General features: G+C 35.1%; 2 protein-coding genes and 1 pseudogene across 3 annotated transcripts; 2 read left to right on the forward strand and 1 right to left on the reverse strand.

Moving 5' to 3' along the window:
- The first annotated feature begins 4,059 nt into the window (after positions 1 to 4,059).
- LOC308697356 (putative nuclease HARBI1) lies at positions 4,060 to 5,083 on the forward strand (annotated as a pseudogene). Its single transcript has one exon. The product of its transcript is annotated as a putative nuclease HARBI1 (transcript).
- Positions 5,084 to 10,774: 5,691 nt separating this feature from the next.
- rpl15 (ribosomal protein L15) lies at positions 10,775 to 16,623 on the reverse strand. Its single transcript, XM_081375857.1, has 4 exons — positions 16,560 to 16,623; positions 15,544 to 15,725; positions 13,010 to 13,146; positions 10,775 to 11,134 (listed from the first exon to the last, which is right to left on the reverse strand). Exons 2-4 carry the CDS (start codon positions 15,713 to 15,715, stop codon positions 10,829 to 10,831), a joined length of 615 nt encoding a protein of 204 aa, XP_081231983.1. The 5' UTR covers positions 15,716 to 15,725; positions 16,560 to 16,623; the 3' UTR covers positions 10,775 to 10,828.
- A 206-nt stretch (positions 16,624 to 16,829) lies between these two features.
- On the forward strand, positions 16,830 to 25,736 carry nkiras1 (NFKB inhibitor interacting Ras-like 1). Its single transcript, XM_081375860.1, has 4 exons — positions 16,830 to 17,000; positions 18,831 to 18,935; positions 20,376 to 20,617; positions 24,182 to 25,736. The coding sequence occupies exons 2-4, from the start codon at positions 18,842 to 18,844 to the stop codon at positions 24,422 to 24,424; spliced, it is 579 nt and encodes a 192-aa protein (XP_081231986.1). The 5' UTR covers positions 16,830 to 17,000; positions 18,831 to 18,841; the 3' UTR covers positions 24,425 to 25,736.
- The last annotated feature ends 106 nt before the right edge of the window (positions 25,737 to 25,842 follow it).

Below are 25,842 nucleotides of genomic sequence, written 5' to 3' on the forward strand. Positions count from 1 at the left end.
CACAAAAAAATTAATTTAAAGCCAAGAGATGCCACAAGGAAGCATTTTAAAAGACTCACAGTCACAGGCTGTTCCTGAATCAGACAACACCCCTTATGTGATAATCTAATTTTGGGTATAACACAAGTGTAATCACATGACACTCATCATTACTGAAGCTGCTCATGCAGAGCTATCATTTCAATCTGACAGAATGAAAATAAGTCTGTGAGGTAATAGGGGTACAGCGTGTTCAATAGATTGTATTATTGTTACTGATTGTTCAGTCGACAAAATATCTTTCCAAAAGACTTTCAGGAGACAAAAATTCCATAAAACAGTTTTGAAAGTTGTGAACATTTTAAAAGATGTGATCTAGGACATTTGTACAGTGTGTACTATTGTAAAGACTGTAAGTCTCACTACCTCATTTTCATCCACGCGAAATGAAATATGGCATCTGTCCTTTCTAAGGTTTATTGAATAGCTAGTACAGCAGAACATATAATGGCCGCAAAACACATTTGAACACTTATGCCACACCAAAAATCTCTGATGTTGGTAAAGTAGATAAAAAAAAAAAAAAAAAAAAAGCTTTTTAAAAAATCATAGCACAATTTTTTCATCCAAAACATTTTCCAAGAAGTTAAATAGCTGACAATTAGTGCAGCAAATAAAGACAAAAAGTATCCATACTTGTCAAATGTTAGTGGAACATGTTCTCTGTTAATACGTACTCCGGACACGTGTTAGGGATTTTCCTCTGATAAATTAGATGTGCACTTTAAATTCGCAATCTTTATATTTGCAAAGATGTGCAATCAATGTGCACCACATTGTGATAGTTGCAATTCAGTAATAAAAATCAAAAACTTATTCACAGAGTTTAGTTCATTGTAATACACTGCTCCAGTCTGGTTATCAAAAATAACACAATTGGCCTCAGGAGACTGTCCTTATATTACCAACATGAATTATTTTGAAGAAGAGAGTATTCTTGTTTTAGTAAACAAAAGATAATGTGGGTATGTGTATATTTTTATGTTAATAGTCAAGAGCTCTTAAAAATGGCAGTGAAGTTTACACATTTTTCTACCTGACACCTCTTTTATGGTTTTCCTTAAGTGTGATGTGGATGTACCTGTACACAATTTCTTTAAATCCTTATGTTTACTACTAAATTGTAAGAGATGAGTTTAGCATGTACAGGATGATGATGCATCATTCAATATATTATTAAGTAAAATAAATATAACTTTTGTTAATGTAATCATTGGGGAAAAAAAAATCATGAAAGAGGACTGTTGTCCCAGCTAGTGGGTCAAGATGGTCAAAGTTATCCTTGACACAATATTGTATTTGTAAACTAGTTGTGTTGTTAACTTTGTTTGATAGGCAAATGTATAAACATGATGTTCTATTTCCATTCACTTTGCTTTATTTAAACAAAATGAATATAATAAAATTCCAACATGTAATGATCTAAAACTGCATCAGTGGGTTCACATAATTGAGTCTCATCTGCAAATACTGCTGCTTTGATAGGATGAAAATGAAAGAAATACTGGCAAAATTGCCATGGTTTTTCTATTCATATTTAACTTAAATTTTGTAATTTAGGAACAAGTTGTTTGTGTGAATGTCACCTCTCAAAATGTAATAAAGCAGTTGAATGTATATAGACAGTCTTACAATCTTGTCTTCATAGCCCAAAGATGACAAGCATTCCGGCATCAAGAAAAACTACACCTTGAGATATCATAATACTTTTTTTCTTTTTATGCCCTTTAGACACCATCCTGTGGCCCATTGTGTGATGTCCATTCCAGCTGGCAAGTATAAGTCAATAACTGCAATTACTATATCTCTTAACTAATCTCCAGGGCCTAGTTGTTCAAAAATTTTTATCTGGATCAGAATTATCTAGATTTGGAAATCCCATGGTTTGCTATCCAGGATCAGGTAAACCATCTTACTTTTTTGCAGATTTTTCAAAGCAAAATTGGATTGGATCAGTAAAAAAAAAAAAAAAAAAAAAAAAAAATCTGGATCAAATTGACCCGGATTTGGAAATCCCCTGTTTTGATATTCAGGATCACCTGATCCATCTTACTTTTATGCCAGTTTTTTTTTTTTTTTTTTTTAAGGAACATTGGATTGGAGCCATTGTTTGTTTTAATTTTAAGAAACAGAAACACTGTAATAAACAGAAACATTTTACATTCCTTATTTTGTTATAATGTTAAATAACAAACGAAAACAATATTATCCAATAGTCAAAAATCATTTACAGGACAGATACCAGCTCTTTCCATCTCTGCCTTTAGGAGATATATCTCTATCTACACTTTTTTTCTGCTGCAGTTGGGTAAGCAAGATTTGTTCTTTACCCAGTTCAATTTGTAGGGGAGAGTGGGGCACAAAGTAACGGTTTTTAACTTTCTCAGTTTGTGTAAATCTATACTTATGGTTCAGAGTATTTATTTTTTCCCATTTCCCACATATCTAGTACAATTATGTGGTTTTGTTTTATTAATACAGTATATACTTTTTTCTTGATATACCCCGAAAGAATGGAAGTGAAATGTGACAACATGCCCCATAGGTGGGGTACATTGTAACATGTGTGGGGCACATTGTAACATGACCATATGACAGCTTAAAATGTTATCTGATCTAATAAAAAAAATATACAAGACAAACTAAAATATTTTCTAAATAAAATACAATTATTAACTTTTTCATATAAAATAATGGCATTTTTTAATAATTAAATATAAACTCATTTTTGAGTTTTGACTACGAACACAGGAAAACACAGCTATACAACATAGTTCAAAACAAATAAATAATTAGTAATTTCTGAACATTGACTCTCAGTCTTTATTCACCTTTTTCTCATGTTTTCTCAGTAGAATTAATAAAAGTATAGAATATAATAGCATATTTCTAATAGGGGCACATTGTAACGCAGTGTGACAATAACATGCTCCGCCTGCACAACTGGGATTTTAAGTGTCTTCTGCTAGTTAGCGAAGCATTAAAGAACTACCTCAACTGTTAAATAACATATTGGAGATTAAAATAATATCAGATTTGTCTAATTTTAAATAAACACAAAAAATAGAGATGAAAAATTATCTTAAGTAAGAAATTTACTTTTGCTATGGTTTAATAAATGACTATGGATATCTTCCAAAAAAAAAAAAAAAGAATTTTGGCGCAATTCTTTCTCTATATAGTGTTGACATGGCAACTAGTAAATACACCAAGTTTCGTCATGCTAGCATGTGTGGAAGTATTTAAAACAAGTGTGTTACAACTAACCCCGCGTTACGTTGTGCCCTGCGCTCTCCTACTTCTGCTCTTTTGGTTTCCTGTTTCAGAAGCAACTTATAGCTGTCACCATCCTGGTTCGTAGCTGAGGAACATTTGCGTTTTCTTGTAGGAATGTCTTGGACTGTCTTCATTACATCCACTGGAGATCTATCTTCCTCCTCTATAACTGTAGTCAAGTCCAGGACAAACATTTCCTCTGCAGGAGAATTTTGCTTGCATTCTTCTGAAGTCCTAGTCTCTGTAATTGTGGCCTCTCCATCTGCTTCTATGCCTTCAATGCCATGCATAGCCTCTGATTTTTCTCCTCCAATGATATCAAGGACCATATCAGTGAAATCACCCCTCTTATATGGCTTGTTACCTGTTAGGGGGTTCTTGGCTTCCGTAAGGTCTTTCATTGCCTTGGCCCTAAGGTTCATCCATCGCAACATAACTTGTTTTTGGTCTTCTTTTGGCCAGACCCCATGGCACTGACATTGGTTATGTTCTCCCAAATGTTGTGTTTTCCTTTTTTGGTCACTTCTCCACCCTTTGCAGAGCTGAAACCTCCTACTATCGAGGCAAAATTGGCCCGAACACCCTCCAGCAGTGCACAGGTTTCTGCCACAGTGAAATTAGGAGCTTTTGAATCCACGGTTCAATTGCTCAATTAGGCTTACATCAATTGCTGGTTAATGGGTGACACCATTCAAACACATCATGTCTTTGCACCCATTTCTCTTAGCCTACAGAAGCATCCACATGGCAGGTATTGTTCATCGTTACCGTAGGAGAAGGTACCGTCAAAGGGTGCATGATGAGCGTGCCAAACCACTCGAGCAATACACATCAGAAGAACTGTATGCAGGTTTTCGCTTTGGGAAAGTACATTGCAGATCTTTATAGGCCAACACTCCAACACCAAACCAAAAAGAAGTCATGCTTTATCTGTGGAGGAACAGTGCTTAATCGCTCTGCGCTTTTACGCATGTGGGACTTTCTACCAAGTAATTGGTGACAATATGGGAGTGAGAAAAGCAACCGTAATGCGGTGAAGGCTATGTCAGTAGCACTGGGCAGTCTGATCAATCAATTTGTTTCCTTTCCCAAGGATGACCAGACAGCTCAGACTGAGCACAAGTTTTTTCAAATTGGGAACATGCCTAGCACTATTGGTGCTATTGATTGTCCTCATGTAGATATCCAAGCACCTTGTGAAAGGGACTGGGAGTATGTCAATCGAAAGGGGAGGCACAGCATCAACATCAACATCCAACTTGTGGGCAACGCCAACCTCATAATAACCAACTGTGTTGTGAAATGGCCAGGGTATGTTCATGATGCACGTATTCTAAGAGAGAGTGCACTATACAGAGAGCTTCAATCCCACCGACCAAATGGCATAGTATAGGGAGACAGCACGTATCCACTCATACCATGGCTAATGACACCTTTTCCAGTTGCAAACACACCAGAGCAGGCACGTTTCAACTCTTCACATTGCAAAACAAGATGTGCCATTGAACGCTTAAATAAAGTCCTGAAGAAACGGTTTGTGTGTCTTAACTACTTGCGAGTACAACCCAAGGTGGCATGCAACATAATCCTTACCTGTATTGTTTTGCATAACATCGCCACCAGGCGTCATGTCCCTCTTGATGACAATTTTGATGGACCTGAGCCTGATGTAGAACCAGAACAGCCGCCAATGTTCTTACCAAATGAAGGACACACTGGACATGCTATTAGAGATGCAATTGTGAGAAATTACTTTTACTGTAACTAGGCTACTGAATGACTCGAGTATATTTGTTGTTGTCATTGCCATTAAAATACTGTGGAATTATAGAGCTGTGAGCAACAGTGACATTTATTTGACAGCTGATAGCTTTGAGATTTTTTTTTTACTTTTTTTTTTTTACCATATCTCAGATGTGACATGCTTCACATATGCTTCAAATATGAAGAAATGTATCATCAGTAAACATTGATTTCGTGATCATTCACTTAAAAAAAACTCTCTGATTTTATTTGGTTCGAAAAATCACAACTGAATCCACCCTTCTGATGGGATCAGGATAATCCTGTTTTTTTGGATCAAATAGATCCCAAACGGAGTTCAAAGTTCTGAAAAACCCAAAGGGCAGGTTTGATCCAGATCAAATTTAAGATCGGATTACATGATCTGATCTTAGTTCAGAATCCCTGAGATTTGATCCAATCCGTGATCCGAAATCCCACTGGATTACTTTTGAAAAACTGGGCCCTGGATATATACCCTGATCCAAATATACATGTACACTTTTTTTAGATTTCCAAATCCAGATTACTAGAGCTCTAAATGGGACCACATATCTCCAATGTAGGCTAGCTTGTGTAAAAAAAAATTTCAGGATTCTTTGATGAATAGAAAGTTCAAAAGAACAGCATTTATTTGAAATAGAAACTTTGTGTTCACTCGCAAAGAACTTTTGACTTTGTTCTTCTCTTATGATTGTGCCAATGTAGTTTACAGTGATTATATATATATAAATATATATGTAAATTAAATATATTTTTGTTGGATATTTACAGCTGTTTGGGGATTATTTTATGGTGCCAAAATCTTTTTTACTTTATTGTAGGCTGCTGAAAGGCTTAATAGGTAGCCTAATGTCTCCTAATTTATTACTACAACAGTTAAACTAATCAAGAGCAAAATATATATAAAAAATATAGCCTACATGTATCATTACATGACCAGTTCTAAAGTTTTATTACATTTTTTTTTCTCCCCGAAATCCACCCTTTTGCTGGGATCAGTATAATCCAAATATATATATATATTTTTTGGATCAAATATCCAAATCTTAATAAAAAGTTTTGAACACCACCTAATGATTTGATCCACATCCAAACCAAGATTGGACTTTGTGATCTAATCTGATTTCAGGATCCCTTTTTTTTATTTGAACAACCCATTTTCAAGATTTGATCCAATCCGATAGCCAAAATCTGTCAGAATACTTTTGAACAGCTGGGCCCATGTCCCTTTATTGCCTCCATAAGGGTGCACAAAGCACAAAGAAAGCTGCATTACCTGATCCTGGATAGAAAAATGGGGGATTTACAAATGCAAATTACATGCAAACAAAAGGGCTATTACGTTCGACACTCATCTTTGGAATTTACACTCGTGCAAAATCCTCTTTAGGCAAGGCAAGGCAAGTTTATTTATATAGCACATTTCATACACAATGGCAATTCAAAGTGCTTTACAAAGAAGAAATTAAAATAATAAAAAGAAATAAGAATAATTAAAATAGTTTAGACAAATAAAATAAAATACAGTACAGTACAAACAGTCGGACGAATAGTGGCACAGTGCTCATTCAGTAAATGCACAGCTAAACAGAAGTGTTTTGAGTCTGGATTTGAATGTGACTACAGTAAGAGCACATCTGATCTCCTCTGGAAGCTGGTTCCAGCTGCGGCTGGCATAATAGCTAAAAGCGGACTCACCATGCTTTGAGTGAACCCTTGGTATTTCTAGCTGATATGATCCTAGTGATCTGAGTGCTCTGTTGGGTTTATATTCAGTGAGCATATCTGCAATGTATTGAGGTCCAAGGCCATTGAATGATTTATATACCAGTAATAATACTTTAAAATCAATCCTAAATCTAACTGGGAGCCAGTGTAAAGACCTGAGGACTGGTGTGATATGTTCATATTTTCTGGTTCTGCTCAGAATCCTGGCGGCAGCGTTCTGTATGAGCTGCAACTGTCTTATGGTCTTTTTGGGAAGGCCAGTGAGGAGTCCATTACAGTAATCCACCCTGCTGGTGATGAAAGCATGCACAAGTTTCTCTAAGTCTTGTCTGGAAACAAAGCATCTAATTCTTGCAATATTTTTCAGATGTTAGTATGCTGATTTAGTTATTGCTTTGACATGACTACTGAAACTAAGGTCTGACTCTAGTGTCACACCATGATTCCTGACTTGATTTTTTGAGTTTTTTGACCCCCTAGAGTGAAGGTATGCGTTCACTTTGAGAACTTCAGTTTTGTCTTTGTTTAACTGAAGAAAGTTTTGACACATCCAACTGTTGACTTCGTCAATGCATTGGCACAGGGAGTCAATGGGGCTGTAATCGTTAGGCGATAGGGCTAAGTAGATCTGTGTGTCGTCTGCAGAGCTGTGGTAAAAGATTTGGTTCTTTCTCATTATTTGGCTCATTGGGAGCATATACAGGTTGAACAGGAGTGGTGCAAGAATTGAGCCTCGAGGGACTCCGCATGTCATGGATGTCCACTCAGACTTATGGTCTCCTATACTCACATAATAACCTCTCCCATCTAAGTATGACCTGAACCATTTTAGGACTATCCCAGAAAGCCCCACCCAGTTTTCCAGCCTGTCAAGAAGTATGGCTGCGTTCGAAACCGCATACTCAATGAGTAGGTACTTAATTTCAATGAGTACTTACTTAACGAGCGCTAAAAGAGTAGGTACTTTATAGCCAAATCTCGTTGAGTAGCCTATGAATGAGAACCGGACATCTGCCATGTTGACGTTATCATGTGACCTACGACGCGTTATCACAAGCGCAACAACTTAAAAGATTTGAACGACACGTTTAATTCATCTGTCTGTAAATATCATGATATTGATTAAACTTGCTCATTTTGTGGTCTTTTTGAAGAAACTGCTGCCAATTTATTTTGTGAGTACATTTAGGGTTGATTTAAGTTCTTATATTTAACCCTACTAATGTGACCCACCGTTTTATCCTTAACGATATTTATTTTTAATACGAAATCCTAAAATTGTCATCTCTTGAATATGTTGTTAATTTCTTTATTTTATATCCAAACATTTTCATCCAAAAGCAAAAGTGGCTTTCTGTTTTGTTTTCCTCTTTTTCTTGTTAAATTTAACTCTCGTTTCATCCCTCAAGCTTATAAATAACAGAAAATGCATTAATTTTTAAATGTATTATATAATTAATTATTTAAGAAAATATATATTGATATTCAACCTTATAGGTTTTTTTTCCTGTGTATAAAATCTCATATGTTTGCAAACCCATGATATATATATATATATATATATATATATATATATATATATATATATGTATAAATACATACATACATATACATACATACATTTACTCGACAGCCCTACCTAGAACGGTTTTCCTCAGCGTTTGTAATGTCTGCACAAAGGGAGATTCACCTTTGGAGAAAACTGTTGATTTTATACTCGAAAAATTTAAGTATCATTATTAAAAATTAATATTACCCCAGAATGAATTGCATTGCTATCCCAGCCCAAAACATACAATAACAACGATAAATGCTGATCAATTAATTATATTACTTTTTACTGTAAATTATATAATTCAATAAAACAAACAAAATGTCATGTATGTCATATGAAATAGCTATGCATGACTACACTCTAGATGTGTATATAGTGAACATCTACATTTTCATTCAAACAATAAATAAAGCATTAATTAATTGTATTTTATTTACTCACAACAATGAGAAATATTAATAAATTAGTAAAAGAATGAATGAAAGTCACCATCACACAATAAACAAATGCATATACAAGTCAACACATGAAACAAAGCTTTATTCAAACTACAATCATGTATGTAGACTACAGGCGCTGAACCACATCCTTCTGCCATCTCAACACAGCGGTTCCCATTCTGCGGCTTTATTCTGATGAATCAGCTGAGCGCCAGAGGTGAGCCGTTCCTTCGTGCCTGAGGCTGTTGCGTGATGTGTTGTGCTTCACAATCTGAGGCAAGTGGAGTGATGGAGGGTCTCATGAGGGCAGGTGGAGTGATGGAGGGTCTCATGAGGGCAGGTGGAGTGATGGAGGGTCTCATCCATGGCACCATCTCCAGGATTCAGCTCTGTGCTCTTCATCCTCAGTGCTCACACCAGCCTGCTGACATTTCAGATCCTACAAAATACACAAACATAACACAAAAGCAGTAATTTTAACCGCACAATGTCATTTGATTTCAGTATTATTTAGAAGACAAAAACGCTTTTTTTCCACAAATGCTGCAATCATCTTTCCTTGCAGGTCCTGCTCCACAAAATATCTACAGCAAATGCATAGAAATCAAGAATCAGAAAAGTGCTGTAATAGCTCTGTTTGAAATTACAATAATTAAAATAAACTACAACTTAATATTTAAATAGTTGTTGTTATTCATTTCTGTAATGTCACAAAGCCTTTGATGGCAGCATTCAGCTTCATGAGCCACTCTCCACCGGATAAACACACTTCTGTTCATCTGTCCCTGTAACATCCAGACCAGATTCACATTACCTCTGTGATTTATGAACTCAACACTACATTTACATGTTGAGGTTGTTTTAACTTTTTATCCAACATAAATGTTCCTTAATTTATCAACATGGACAAATAAAATAGATAACTTATGTTTAATTACTTTATAGATTTGTTCTACATAATAGCACACATCACTCAGATGTCTATTTCATAAAGTAATCTGCAATTCTTATAGAAGAGTTTCTTGCCAGATATTAAATAGACATTTAGTAATTGTATTTAAGATGTATACGGTTTAAAATGTATGCAAATCCACTTTGGAAACGTATGTGTCCTTACTGGAGCTTCTCTGTTAGCTATACATAATAAAATGTGATTTACAGCAAAATCAAACATATAGCGTCTTTACATCTTCAACAATTCAACAGTTTACTGTACAGTAGTTCAACACATGCGATCATTTGATTTGTAATACTCACATTTGAGTCTCGTCCGTCATCCTTTCCGTCACGTTCGAGTATGACCTATCCTTCTTCTTTTTTATGACGTATGCTCTCGCGTGGCCTCCTGGGATAGAAGAGTATCCATCGTTGAACACTCAAAAATCTGGGCGGAAGCAGTAAGCCATCCGGGAACTTCTCGCCTACTCTTTTATGAATACTGATGTTTCGAACGTACTGCTTCCTTCACGTACTGTTTTCGCCTATGTGGGAAGTGTGTCAAGAGCGCAGGTTGATGTTTTAAGATGCGGTACGGTTTCTTCCAAAATTTTGCCATCAATTTCTTTGAAATCAAACATAGTAACTACTTTCTCAGGTGGTTTGATCTGTCTGACCCCAGAGCAACTCAAGGATGTGCTGATCACCTTTCTGATATTATTGATTTTCTCAGAAAAGAAAGAAGCAAACTCACTGCACTTGCTGTCTGAGAGCATTTCACTGGGAATCTGGCTTGGGGGGTTTGTCAGTCTCTCTACAGTAGCAAAAAGAGTGCGTGTGTTTAAATTGCTGTTTATAATATTTGAGAAGTCTGTCTAGCTTTGCCTCTAGGTCTTTAGAAAGACCTGCAATGCAAACTAATAGTGCAAATAACCAAAAACACATTCCATCTTCTTGATAAGTTGCATATTACAGATTCTGTTGGTCTAAAACCACAAAATAAAGACACATCACATGACCAGAGAAAGGTACTTTATTTGGATAAATGTACAGTTGTAGCACACGTGGTTTAGCGGTAACGGTGCAGCTGCAGGGTGTTGCGTCTCTTCCAGGCTGCACGACGAGAGCCGCCGATGGTGAGGTGGAACTTGTGGCCCTTGCCCAGACCACGGCTCTTCTTGCCAGCCGACGTGAGCCCACGCATTTCCCTGTGCTTGTGCACAGCCTTGGTGATCCATTGCGTGTCAGGGTTGCGCCTGATGGCTTTGTGGAAGGTGTCAATGAGGATCACTTCAAAGAACTTGTATGTGGAATCTTCACCAACCCAGTAAGAGTTCAGCACCCGCAGACCTCCGCAATGACGACCAGCGCGCTCCTGAAAACACAAAACCAACAGGGGTTAGAACAACAGCACAATACCACCAGGACACAGGTGAGAAACTGACATCAACTTGTGTAAATTAAAGCCATAAAAAAACAAACAAAAAAAACAAGCATATATAAAAACATAAGACATTGACATTTCAAATCAAAACAGATGTGTATTGAAGACCGCAGAGGAAACAGAGTGAGCTGCAGCAAGTGCATAATCCAATTTGTCTAAAATATGAGACATGCTTTATATTAAGGGCTTCAAAATAACTTGTGAGATAGTTAATGCTATATCAGGGTATATGCAGGAATCTTGAAGTTAATTTTAATACCTTTTCAAGACTTACACTTACACCTTTATTTGACAACACTGTTGTAAAAACTCGTTGGTGATTCTCAAACACCAGAGGCTAGTAGATCAACGACATCAAAGCAGATGGGACATTCTTTAAAACGTCTTCTTCATTCGGGTTCAGACAGCGTGAGGGAGCGCAATAATGACAGCATTTTAGCAGATTTCTTTTGGCCGTAAAGCAATTGTTTACATCGCGAGACCTGATATCACGCGATACTTCCTGACGCGGTGGCTCAAAGTTGCAAGTGCGGATTTTCCGCTCACGGGCACCAGGGGGGTGCGAAACGACCACCATTCCACCCGAAATAAGTAATATAACCATTCCAATGACTCCGAAGCTGTTCAGTTAAAGGGTTAGTTCACCCAAAAATGAAAATTCTGTCAGTAATTACTCACCCTCATGTTGTTCCAACCGCGTAAGACCTTCGTTCATCTTTGGAACACAAATTAAGATATTTTTGATTAAATCTGAGAGTTGTCTCACTCCTCCATAGGCTTTCAGAGGGACCGAAACTTGCTGGCCCAGAAAAGTTATTTAAGAGATCGTTAATATAGTCCAAGTGACTACAGTGGCTTAATCCTAAGTATATCAAGCGACGAGAATACTTTTTGTGCGCAAAAACAAACAAAAATAACGACTTTATTCCACTATTCATTTCCTTCTCTCTGGGCCTCGTAGTGTTTTTGCGCTGCGCGTCTGTGTTGCACGTTATCACGCATCACACACATGACCGGCGTCGACCAATAGTGAGCCTACGTGGTGACGTGTAACACAGACGCGCTACGCAAAAACACTACGTGAACCAACTAGAGGCCCAGAGAGAAGGAAATGAATAGTGGAATAAAGTCGTTATTTTTGTTTGTTTTTGCGCACAAAAAGTATTCTCGTCGCTTGATAAACTTAGGATTAAGCCACTGGAGTCACTTGGACTATATTAACGATCTCTTTAATAACTTTTCTGGGCCAGCAAGTTTCGGTCCCTCTGAAAGCCTGTGGAGGAGTGAGACAACTCTCAGATTTAATGAAAAATATCTTAATTTGTGTTCCAAAGATGAACAAAGGTCTTACGCGGTTGGAACAACATGAGGGTGAGTAATTACTGACAGAATTTTCATTTTTGGGTGAACTAACCCTTTAAGGTAAAAAAGTTACTTAGATCAGTTCGTAATACGCACTGGGACCGCCCACTGGAACTGTAAATGTTCTTAAGATGTTCTTCACAGAGCACGTGTGCACAGAAAACTGCTGCGCGTTAGACAGTGTGTGGTTACTTAGACAGTTAGTAGCTAGCATGCATTATTGACATGAACTACAGGTCATAAAATTCATAGCATCTAACCATTAAACCTTTAACACCCATTATTCTACACTTGTGCCTGATTGTGTAGATGAGCACTTTTAAGACAGTTGTGAAGTGTGTACGGCGTGTAGATTTTAACAAACACAATCTGTCTGAACAAAACGTGTCAATGTTTTATGTCCAACTGTGGATCACCTCATAGGCTGAGATGCTGCTCACATACCTCAGCTACTGACTGCAGGCTGCGTGCGAACTTGATCTGGTTGACGCCATGGTGCACGGGTTTGCCGTAGGTAGCACCTTTAGGCACGGGACGCTTGCGACCTCCACGGCGCACACGTATACGGTAGATGACGTAGCCTGTTTGGTCAAGAGTACGAGTTCAGATACACACAAAAAACATGAGGCAGAAATTACAGTTACAGGACATTCAATTGAGTAGTTAAATAACTGATCGACAAAAATCAATGATAAATCAGATGAATATGATTATAAGACATCACTAAGTCATGTTTGACACACCTCTAGCACGTAGAGTCAACAGTTGCTGATAAGAGTACAGTGGATAAAAAAAAAAATATATGATCTGAGATTTCACTATAACTTATAACAATATTGCAATTCTAGAATTTTTCATTTTTACTATGCAGTGAATCTAATTGGTTAAACATTTGATTGTGAATCATAACAAAATCAAATTCATAGGCACAGGCTACATTTCCCAGAAATATTTAAACGAAGTAACAGGAAATATAAAGTAATAATCCAAAAAACAATATAGGTAATGCTAAACAGCGTGTGGGGGGGACTAAACATAAAATTGCTCTTTTTTTTTCTATTTAACAGTGGTTTAATAAACTAATTGAGTGTCTAAAAATGAAATCATTTATTAGTTAAAAGTTTAAGGATAAAAAGTTATCTCTGCTAATGCTGTAGACTATATAGGGAGCCCTTACTTGCACATTATTATAATAATAAAGGTTAACAGAGCACAAACTATTAATAGTTGCTATTAATATTTTTTATATAATAATCAACACTCAAATAACAAATTGCATGCAAACATAGCTGCACATAAGGCAGTTTTTGCATAATGCAATTTTACTCCAGTTCGTTGTTGAAATAATCATTTTCACGACAGAGTTTAAACATACATTAAATAATCAAGACATCACCAACAGGTCAAGTGAAATATAATGAACATATAGGCTAATAAAGTGCATATATTTAGTGAAATAGTTATTTCTCTAGCTGACTAACCAGCTGTGGACACTGAATAACTTGCCTGAGGTAAATGTAATGCTACATGGGTTATTGTTTAAAAGTTGAAACACTGATTGAGAGATTACATGAAATAATACATTTCATTAAGTTGTACTTTTTCAACATACCTTCTGCTGCTTAAACTGAGGCGCCTATAAAGTGATCTGTCAGGCCACATTAAAGAGCGTTAAAATGGCATTTGTTTGAATTTCGTGATAAAATGGACATAAAAATAACACTTATCAAAAGTAACAAAACACGGAGCTTATTGTGATTATTGGTGGTGGTTAATGGTGATTAGGCTACAACACTGTATTAGTCTTGTACACAAGACCCAAAATTCACAGGAGGAATACGTGTACCATTACACTCCTAATTACTATATAATCAAATGTCAAGTACGTAACCCCTTAACGCCCACTGTCGCGAATTTGCAACAAACCCCTTCCATTCAGACTGCAGGCGAGATAGCGTGTGTTTTCCCCCAATGCCTGTTTGTGCACATTCGATACATACCTAGGAACATTTTGCACGCACTGGTTTCTCGTAGGAGCGGTCGGAGTGGGAACTACATCCGGTTCACCGAAGCTAATATTTTTGGTTTGCAAAATCCACATATCAAGGGCGCAAATGTGGAGAAATTGCCCAAAATGAATTAAGTTGTGCTAAGATAAAAATATGTACCAGCTTATTGATTGCTTCTATAGCTATGTTATTCATATAGACTTCATGTGACGAATATTTTTTGCGTACTTTGTAGATTTTGGTTTGTAGCAAATTTGCGACATTGGTCCATAACGGCTGGATTTGGCTAATGGCTACATATTATAATAATGCTATATTTAGATGGTTTCAGCCAAAAAATTTTTTGTATTTTTTTTCTTTCACAAAAAATAGCATGTTAGGATATAACACTATAAGAATATATAACGTATGCACTGGAGAAACAAGGAAAGAGTTAAACAGAGTGTAACATGGAATGTATGAAAACTGTCAATGTTAGGGAGTAGGAGAGTGTTTTGTTTCTTGCTGTTGTCAAGATTCATTAATTTGTCAATTAAAGTTTATAAGTTCTAATAACTTTGTGCCATGAATAAAATCTACATACCTGAGATGGGAAAATGTAAAATTATTAATTTTACCATTTTGTAAAAAAATAGCCCTAAATGCCCGTTGTCGCAAATTTGCAACATACCAAAATTTCTATTTATTTGTTGTGCAAAAGTGAAATTGATAATCTCAACATTATTTACCATCTACTTAAAGGCAAAAACACATAATTTTTTTTATATATACAGCTTTATAAATTCAGGCGTTAAGGGGTTAAGTGAGGTCAACCTCTCTTTACCTCAACAATGGGATTGTGTATCATGGTTTTTCGGTTCAGTTTGAAAATCATTACACTCCGACTGAAAAATGCTGTGAGATATATAGCTCAGAAAAACCATACGCAACCAGAAAACCCTTAGACACCGGACTGGTCACATCACTCACCCTGTTTGGCCTTGTATCCCAGTCTGCGGGCTTTATCGGGTCTGGTGGGTCTCGGAGCCCGGTGAAGGGAGGACAGCTGACGGTACTGCCAGCACCGCACACGGAGCAGAAACCTCATCACATCCGACTGCTTCTTCCTCCATAGCTCCTGCATGTACTTGTACGCTCCCATGATGCCTCACCTGTGACACCAAAAATTAGACTAATGTCAAGAAAACTCTTAATTAATGAAAAATATATCTACCAATTTACATATGCAGATAGCTTGGATATGTTGTTTTTTCATAAGCAGACAATGCTCCTAAAACTTTTACAAACACCATTTTACTCATATGTGTGCATTGTTTATGAGCTCATTGAGACTACATGAGCACTTACATTTTTAATACTACATCACAAGCAGCCTTATACTGCCAGACACACTTTAACTTGAATGTTGTGTCTATAGTTTGGCATTTTCAACCATAAATATGACGGGTCAGATATCTATTGAGCAGGTCACACGTTAGAGCAAACATGCTCCAAACCTATCAGGAGTAACACTTAAATGATCTTATATTTAATATCTAAAGCAGTTGCTTTAAGGGAGAATTATGTAATAACCTATTGTAAAATATACCCATTAGCAGTGTCTGTTGTGGACAGCTTTGGCATGGCGACTGATACATGGAACGTTAGTCATGTGAAAACAATTCAACTTTCAAGTCACAATGATTTCAGTAATCTTTTAAAATGCAATGCAAGAAAATTACATTTGACATAATATAATATGTTTAATTCAGTTCTGACAGAAAATTAAAGAAACGTGCAAACTCCGGCATGACATTAGCTATCCTACTCTTCACAATATAGCGTTAAAATTATGTACATCATCATTATGGGAGAAAAATAATGGTTACATAGCACAGCTAAGATATTCCGCATTAAATACATTAATTGTGTGATTTGGATGTCATTAAATACATTTAGATATTTGATGGATTCTGAGTGCAGAAAAATGAGAAAGTCTCGCTTACTTGATGGCGTACTAACCGGAAAGAAAGAGAAAATTTACCCATAATGCTTTATTAGACTTTATCTTGCGAATTTCCGGTTCCGTTGCTAAATAGTTCTGGGAAATGTAGTCTGTTTTTTAAGAATTATATTTTATAAATCACAACCAAATATATTTAACCGATTAGATACACTGCGCTGAAACATTGTTATAACACATTTATTCTTAATCTCAAGTAATATTTTTTTTGTTGCCACCGTTCTCTTATCAGCAATGGTGAAGGTTCAGACCCAGAGCAAAAGACCTTTTTGTTAAAAAAAGGTTCAGACCCAGAGCAAAAAGAGACAAACGACTCCCGGAAGTAACGTAGTGTTGGTATTAAAAGTCTTATATTCACATTCATCTGATTTAACACTGGTCGATTTCTTCGATCATATGTTTATTGTCAAGCAATCCGCGTAAGGTGAGTTATTGTTTATCAGTCTAGTAACTGTCATGAATGAATGCATGTCTGGTCCCAAGTTAAGACAACTGGTTAATGCCTTTCCTTTGACAATCATTATATAACAAACACTAAACTGAGCAGTATGTTTATTTTATTTAAGCTACGGGATATTTAATTTAAGTTAAATACATATTATTGTCATATGATTTTTGCATTGAAATCTAAAAAAAAAAAAAATCATTTGTGACATTTAAAATAAAGAAACGATTGCATCGAGGTCACTAATCAGGTGTAAAAGTACATGTGTTCCTTAAAACCCAATGCGAATTTCTTGCTTCCATTGCTCAAACATGCTAGGGAACATGAGCATCAAGATTTGTTCATTCATAATATATATATATATATATATATATATATATATATATATATATATATATATATATATATATATATATATATATATATATATATATGAATATATATATATATATATATATATATATACATACAGTACCAGTCAAAAGTTTGGAAACATTACTATTTTTAATGTTTTTGAAAGAAGTATGTTATGCTCATCAAGCCTGCAGTTAAAAAAAAAAAAAAAAAAAAAAAAAAAAAACAGTAATATTATGAAATATTATTACAATTTAAAATAATGGTTCTCTTTTTTAATATACTTTAAAATGTAATTTATTTTTGTGATGCAAAGCTGAATTTTCATCAGCAAGTACTCCAGTCTTTGGTGTCTTATGATCCTTCAGAAATCATTCTAATATGCTGATTTATGATCAATGTTGGAAACAGTTGTGCTGCTTAATATTTTTTTATAACCTGAGATACTTTTTTTCAGGATTATTTGATGAATAAAAAGTTAAAAAGAACTGTATTTATTTAGAATAGAAATCTTTTGTAACAATATACACTACCGTTCAAAAGTTTGGGAACAATAACTATTTTTTTTAAAAGAAATTAGTACTTTAATTCAACAAGGATGCGTTAAATTGATAAAAGGTGATGGTAACGATTTATATTGTTAGAAATGTTTTTATTTTGAATAAATGCTGTTTTTATGAATAAATGCTGTTAACGTTTTACTCATCAATGAATCCTGAAAAAAGTATTCCAAAAAAATATATTAAACAGCACAACTGTTTCCATCATTGATAATAACTGAGTATCAAATTATCATATTAGAATGATTTCTGAAGGATCATAAGACACCAAAGACTGGAGTACTTGCTGATGAAAATTCAGCTTTGCATCACAAAAATAAATTACATTTTAAAATATATTAAAAAAGAGAACCATTATTTTAAATTGTAACAATATTTCATAATATTACTGTTTTTTTTGTTGTTGCTGTTTTTTTTTTAACTGCAGGCTTGATGAGCATAAGAGACTTCTTTCAAAAACATTAAAAATAGTAATGTTTCCAAACTTTTGACTGGTACTGTATATATATATATATATATATATATATATATATATATATATATATATATATATATATATATATATATATATATATATATATAATTATTTGCATATTCTTATATATATATATATATATATATATATATATATATATATATATATATATATACATATATATATATATATATATAAGAATATGCAAATAATTAATGTTTTTTCCAGTTTAAATAGTCAAATTGTTATTTATATACAAAAATTTGTAATGTGGAATTAATAAAAAATTATAGCTACTAAATGAGGAAAAAAACTAGAACACTACAGGCATTTTTGCCTATTTTCACATTCACCTGTCATGCTTTTTACACTGCTGCCCTGCTGGTGGTTCTGGATGTGTTGTTTGTTTGTGTGTTTCAGGCCAGGTAACTATGGGTAAGGGTTGTAAGGTTGTGGTTTGTGGTATGGCATCAGTGGGGAAAACAGCCATCCTGGAGCAGTTACTGTATGGCTCTCACACTGCAGGTATGTGTGATCTGTCCATTCAAAAGTCATATCAAAAATGCCTCCTTTCATAGTTCCCATGACTCCAAAATTCACAGTGGACATGGCAGCTGCTGCTCATCAGCTTGATGGGAAAACAGACACTCTAGCAAAGGGTATCGGTAACGTACATGAATGTGACTTGAATCAGATAAAAATTGGATTCCAAATAGATATTTACAGTAAAGACATCATAATTAACAGTAACTTAGATATATAAAAATCAACATGCTCTTTGTGAAGTCTGAACGCAGAGCAGAAGCTATTTTAAATTTATCTCTGTGGCAGAATCTTACTAATTTATAGACAGAACCAAGCTAACTGAGTATTATAGACAGTTACAATAAAATATGGGTAATAAAATATTGTCAGCCTTTGGCTTGCTCAGTTGGGACTTAATAAAAGAGAACAAACATTCCCAAATATTATCGATTTGACTCCAATGATACTTGGTAGAGAACTGAATTGAGCTGATTAATGACACTATTGTCTTTACAGCTGAAATTGAAGTCATTTCATTATTGATGAATTTTGCAACATTAACACTGTAATTTAGTGAATAATTCATTTATTTGTTTGTTTGTTTTTGGTTAGTAATAAATTCTTTAATTTACACTTCATAAATAGACCAACTGCATATATTAAACTAATAGCCTACATTGTATTTTTAACATATGCATGGGTTGCAGTGGAATTTAGTAAAAAAAAAATAAAAAAAAAATAGTTTATCATTTTTGTTTAATAATACGAACATATTTTATATAAAACATTTGTTTTTCTGCAGGACACTAGTGCGTAAGGGTTGAGGGGTTACTATAACAGTTTGAAGTAAACAAAGAGATTCATTCCTATATGCTGTAATTTTAATTAAAGGGATAGTTCACCCCAAATTAAAATACTGTCATTTACTCACCCTCAAGTTGTTCCAAACCTGTATGAATTTTTTTTCTGTTGAACACAAAAGAAGATATTTTGAAGAATGTCGGTAACTAAACAGTTGATGGGCGACATTGACTTCCATAGTATGGGTAAAAAAAAAAAAAAAAAAAAAAAAATTATTAAAACAAATTATGGAAGTCAGTGGACTACCAATCAACTGTTTGGTTACCCATATTCTTCAAATTATGTTCTTTTGTGTTCAGCAGAAGAAATAAATTCATATAGGTTTGGAACAACTTGAGGGTGAGTAAATGATGACAATATTTTCATTTTGGGGTGAACTATCCCTTTAACATTATAAGTGAACCTCAAGGAACATATTAAAATAATAAAAAAAATCATGTCATGACCTCTTTGAATTGTCTGAAATGTATGAATCATGCATCAATGATCCTGGGTTGTGAATCATTCATGAAATAATGAATAGTGTATGAAGATACATATAAGTAGACAATTAAATGAAACATGACTGTCCTGTTTCAGGTGCAGAAACAAACGACACTCAGGAGGATATATATGTGGCGTCTGTCGAGACGGACCGTGGTGTGAGAGAGCAGTTACGTCTCTATGACACAAGAGGGCTCCGTGAGGGTCTGGATTTACCCAAACACTTCTTCTCAGTGGCCGACGGCTTCGTGCTGGTCTACAGTGTGGACAGTCTGGAGTCCTTCAAAAAAGTCGAGCTCTTGAAGAAGGAGATAGACAAGTCCAGAGACAAAAAAGAGGCATGAAAAGATTTAAAAATGTCTTATTTTATATTATGTAAATATAGAATATATATATGTGTGTATGTAACCTATTGGCCTACAACAACATCTAAGTTTGTGATTGGTTTATTTGATAAAAAAATACAGTAAAAACAATAATATTGTGAACTATTATTACAATTTAAATGAACTGTTTTATATTTGAATATATTATCAAATGTCATGTATTCCAATGATGGCAATGCTGAATTTTCAGTCTTCAGTGTCATGATCTTTTAGAAATCATTATAATTATGCTGATTTAGTGTTCAATTATTAAAGGGATAGATAGACCCAAAAATGTTGTCATCATTTACTTAACCTCAAGTTGTTCCAAACTTGTATGAGTTTCTTTCTTATTTCTCTCTTTCAACTTGACAGTTGACGGTAGCCATTGACTTCCATGGTATTTCTTTCCTACTATGGAAAAGTCAATGGCTACTGTCACCTGTTTGATTACTGACATTCTTTAAATTATCTTATTTTGTGTTCAACAGAAGAAAGAAACTCATACAGGTTTGGAACAACTTGTAAATGATGACAAAATTATCATTTTGGGTGAACTAACCTTTTTACATTATAAATGGCTTTACTGTCACTTTTGATCAATCACTGAATAAAAATATTAAATGATATATATATATATATATATATATATATATATATATATATATATATATATATATATACAGTGAGGAAAATAAGTATTTGAACACCCTGCTATTTTGCAAGTTCTCCCACTTAGAAATCATGGAGGGGTCTGAAATTGTCATCGTAGGTGCATGTCCACTGTGAGAGACATAATCAAAAAAAAAAAATCCAGAAATCACAATGTATGATTTTTTAACTATTTATTTGTATGATACAGCTGCAAATAAGTATTTGAACACCTGAGAAAATCAATGTTAATATTTGGTACAGTAGCCTTTGTTTGCAATTACAGAGGTCAAACGTTTCCTGTAGTTTTTCACCAGGTTTGCACACACTGCAGGAGGGATTTTGGCCCACTCCTCCACATAGATCTTTTCTAGATCAGTCAGGTTTCTGGGCTGTCTCTGAGAAACAGAGTTTGAGCTCCCTCCAAAGATTCTCTATTGGGTTTAGGTCTGGAGACTGGCTAGGCCACGCCAGAACCTTGATATGCTTCTTACAGAGCCACTCCTTGGTTATCCTGGTTGTGTGCTTCGGGTCATTGTCATGTTGGAAGACCCAGCCTCGACCCATCTTCAATGCTCTAACTGAGGGAAGGAGGTTGTTCCCCAAAATCTCGCAATACATGGCCCCGGTCATCCTCTCCTTAATACAGTGCAGTCGCCCTGTCCCATGTGCAGAAAAACACCCCCAAAGCATGATGCTACCACCCCCATGCTTCACAGTAGGGATGGTGTTCTTGGGATGGTACTCATCATTCTTCTTCCTCCAAACACGTTTAGTGGAATTATGACCAAAAAGTTCTATTTTGGTCTCATCTGACCAGATGACTTTCTCCCATGACTCCTCTGGATCATCCAAATGGTCATTGGCAAACTTAAGACGGGCCTTGACATTTGCTGGTTTAAGCAGGGGAATCTTCCGTGCCATGCATGATTTCAAACCATGACGTCTTAGTGTATTACCAACAGTAACCTTGGAAACGGTGGTCCCAGCTCTTTTCAGGTCATTGACCAGCTCCTCCCGTGTAGTTCTGGGCTGATTTCTCACCTTTCTTAGGATCGTTGAGACCCCACGAGGTGAGATCTTGCATGGAGCCCCAGTCCAAGAGAGATTGACAGTCATGTTTACCTTCTTCCATTTTCTAATGATTGCTCCAACAGTGGACCTTTTTTCACCAAGCTGCTTGGCAATTTCCCCGTAGCCCTTTCCAGCCTTGTGGAGGTGTACAATTTTGTCTCTAGTGTCTTTGGACAGCTCTTTGGTCTTGGCCATGTTAGTAGTTGGATTCTTACTGATTGTATGGGGTGGACAGGTGTCTTTATGCAGCTAACGACCTCAAACAGGTGCATCTAATTTAGGATAATAAATGGAGTGGAGGTTGACATTTTAAAGGCAGACTAACAGGTCTTTGAGGGTCAGAATTCTAGCTGATAGACAGGTGTTCAAATACTTATTTGCAGCTGTATTATACAAATAAATAGTTAACAAATCATATATTGTGATTTCTGGATTTTGTTTTTTAGATTATGTCTCTCACAGTGGACATGCACCTACGATGACAATTTCAGACCCCTCCATGATTTCCAAGTGGGAGAACTTGCAAAATAGCAGGGTGTTCAAATACTTATTTTCCTCACTGTATATGTATGTATATATATATATATATATATATATATATATATATATATATATATATATATATATATATATATATATATATATATATATATATACAGACAGTACTGTGCAAAAGTCTTAGGCACATTAGTATTTTCACAAGAAAAAAATGGTTTTAAGCCAGTTATTTATATATTTTGTTGTAGTGTGTCTGTAGGAAATGTCAAATATCAGTTTACATTTCCAAACATTCCTTTAGCCATAATTGTAATAATCCAGTGAGATTTTTGTATGTACAAGGAGTCTTCCAACAGCCAGTATGCCCAACATGGAGATCTGATCTCACCATCATCGAGTCTGTCTGGGAAAAAATAAAAATTGTATTACTAATTACTAATATTTTATTAGACTATCCAGAAGAACTGTGGCAACGTCTCCAAGATGCTTGAAGAAACCTACCTGCAAAGCTACCTGAAAAACTATGTGCAAGTGTACCTGGACAAAAGTTGTTTTAAAGCAAAGGGTGGTCACACCAAATATTGATTTGATTTTGTTAATAGATGTTAATTGATAAATAAAATCTATTTTTGACATTATTTTCGAAATCATCCTCACTTTACAGCATTTTTACACAAGTGCCTTAAACCTTTCACAGCTTTTCAGGTAGGTTTCTTCAAGCTTCTTGTTGCTGCTGTTCTTCTGGATTTCTTCTGTTTCTTCATGTAATCACAGACAGACTCGATGATGGTGAGATCAGATCATACCAGCTGTTGTTAGACTCCTTGGGCATACAAAAAAAATCACTGGATTATTACAATTAATGGCTAAAGGAATGTTTGGAAATGTAAAGTGATATTTCCTACTGATACACTACAGCAAAAAGTATAAATAACTGGCTTAACCCTTTTTGGGGGTGAAAATACTAAATACGTGCCTTAGACTTTTACATATCTAATTTGTTTACACATTATTATTTTATTTACCTCAAGCTGATTTAAATTGGATTACAGTAATGAAAATCTAAGAAAACATTTGAAAAACTTGAGAATTACAAAAATACTCCAGTAATAAGAAAGATATATTTCTTTTAGTATGGTAATGATTTCCATGAAAATGATGTCCCAAAACAATTCTTTTGATTTTGGAGTAAAATAGAACCTGGGACTAAAATAGGACAATTTCAATTCATCCCATCCTACACCCATGATAATGTGCTCTGATCTGGTGTAAGCTGTGAAGATGTTCTCACACTGACTGTATTTGCTTGTGCAGGTGATGGTGATCGTGTTGGGGAACAAGTCTGACCTGCGTGAGCGTCGACAGGTGGATCAGGATGCTGCCCAGCAGTGGGCACGTGGGGAGAAGGTCAAACTTTGGGAGGTGACCGTGACAGAGAGAAGCTCATTAATCGAACCCTTCACCAGCCTCACCAGCCGCCTCACACAGCCACAAAGCAAGTCTGCCTTCCCTCTGCCCGGACGCAAGAGCAAGGGAACCCCCTCCAACGACATCTGAACACAGCACAGTTTCAACACTATATTTGGTTGTCTATTCTTCGTTCAGGGTACTTAAGATGTTTAAGGGCTTCTAGAGAAAGAGCTTAGCTTGGACTAGATCTATTTACACATAAATAAATGCACTATTTTTTTATTTTATGTTTGTGCTCAGTGATGGGGAAAAAGGTATAACATAGATGCAGTGCACTCCATAGCGAACTGCTGCGTTAGTGTGCTTGGCTTACTATAGTCAGTCAATCACGAAAGCTGTTTTTTGTTTTTTTGTTTTTTGGAAGAAGTTTTTTGGACAATTAAGAATTTTTTTGGTTACACTTTACAATAAGGTTTGTTAAAATGTGTTAACTACATCAGTTATGAAATAACCATGAAAATAATTTCTAAAGCATTTATTAATCTTAGTTAATGTTAATCTCAATATTTATGATTAAAATCAAAAGTTGCATCTGTTAACATCCAAGAACCTGAGCTAACATGAACTAACAATAAATATGGTAACAAAGATTAATAAGTACTGTAACAAATGTATTGCTTATTGTTAGTTAATATTAGTTAATGCATTAACTAACGGAACCTTATTGTGAAGTGTTAATGATTTTTTTTAAAGATTATTAGGAACTAAAACTGTAAAGCTAAAGATTTCATTCTCGTTAACGCAACTTCTCCAAATTTTTGACATTGAGGTTTTGTAATTATTCTCATTAAATAAAACACTGTAATGCTTTTGTTGTTGTTGTTGTTGTTGTTGTTGAATCTGGCAGTACAGCAAATCCTACTATGATGATTATTTTTCATAAATGATGGAATCTAACCTGGACATGAGAATCACCAGTTGCATTTATGCAAAATGGTATAATGGCATGGTATAAAGAAAATGGACCGTTTCACTGCTCCTTCCATGTCCTTCAGATGTGAACTTGAATTTCATTCAGCCATCAAGTGCTTTAAAATTAGTTAAAAATATGTAACATTAGGTTGTATATTTAAGTCATATGGTATGATATCTTCCAGTATTATTTCCCTATAACTATAATCTTAGCTTTAAAATCCCAAAGCGATGTATCTTATGATCATGTAGCTAGTGGGATAAAGTTGCGTAGGCTGTTTGTGTAGTCTATCGATTTAAAAAGCAAAAATAATGTGTTATGAAGTTCCCTGCTATAGCAGGTAGTGGACATTTCCAGTGTTTATAACTCAAAAATTGTGAAATCCTTGTTTTAGCACGTTCTAATTTATATAACAGATTTAAAAAATACTTTAATTATGCACTATGTAATGTTGTGATTCAACAAAATAAATATTTATTGACTGGCTTTTTTTCTGCCTGCCGTTGCATTTCAGTTAACTTTAAAAATGTGCACATCAATAAAGTTGCATTAACAGCAACCTGTAAGCTCTTGTAATACAATGAGAATGAGA

Source organism: Scardinius erythrophthalmus (genome assembly GCF_964197995.2).
Source record: "Scardinius erythrophthalmus genome assembly, chromosome: 10".
NCBI classification, from domain to species: domain Eukaryota; kingdom Metazoa; phylum Chordata; class Actinopteri; order Cypriniformes; family Leuciscidae; genus Scardinius; species Scardinius erythrophthalmus.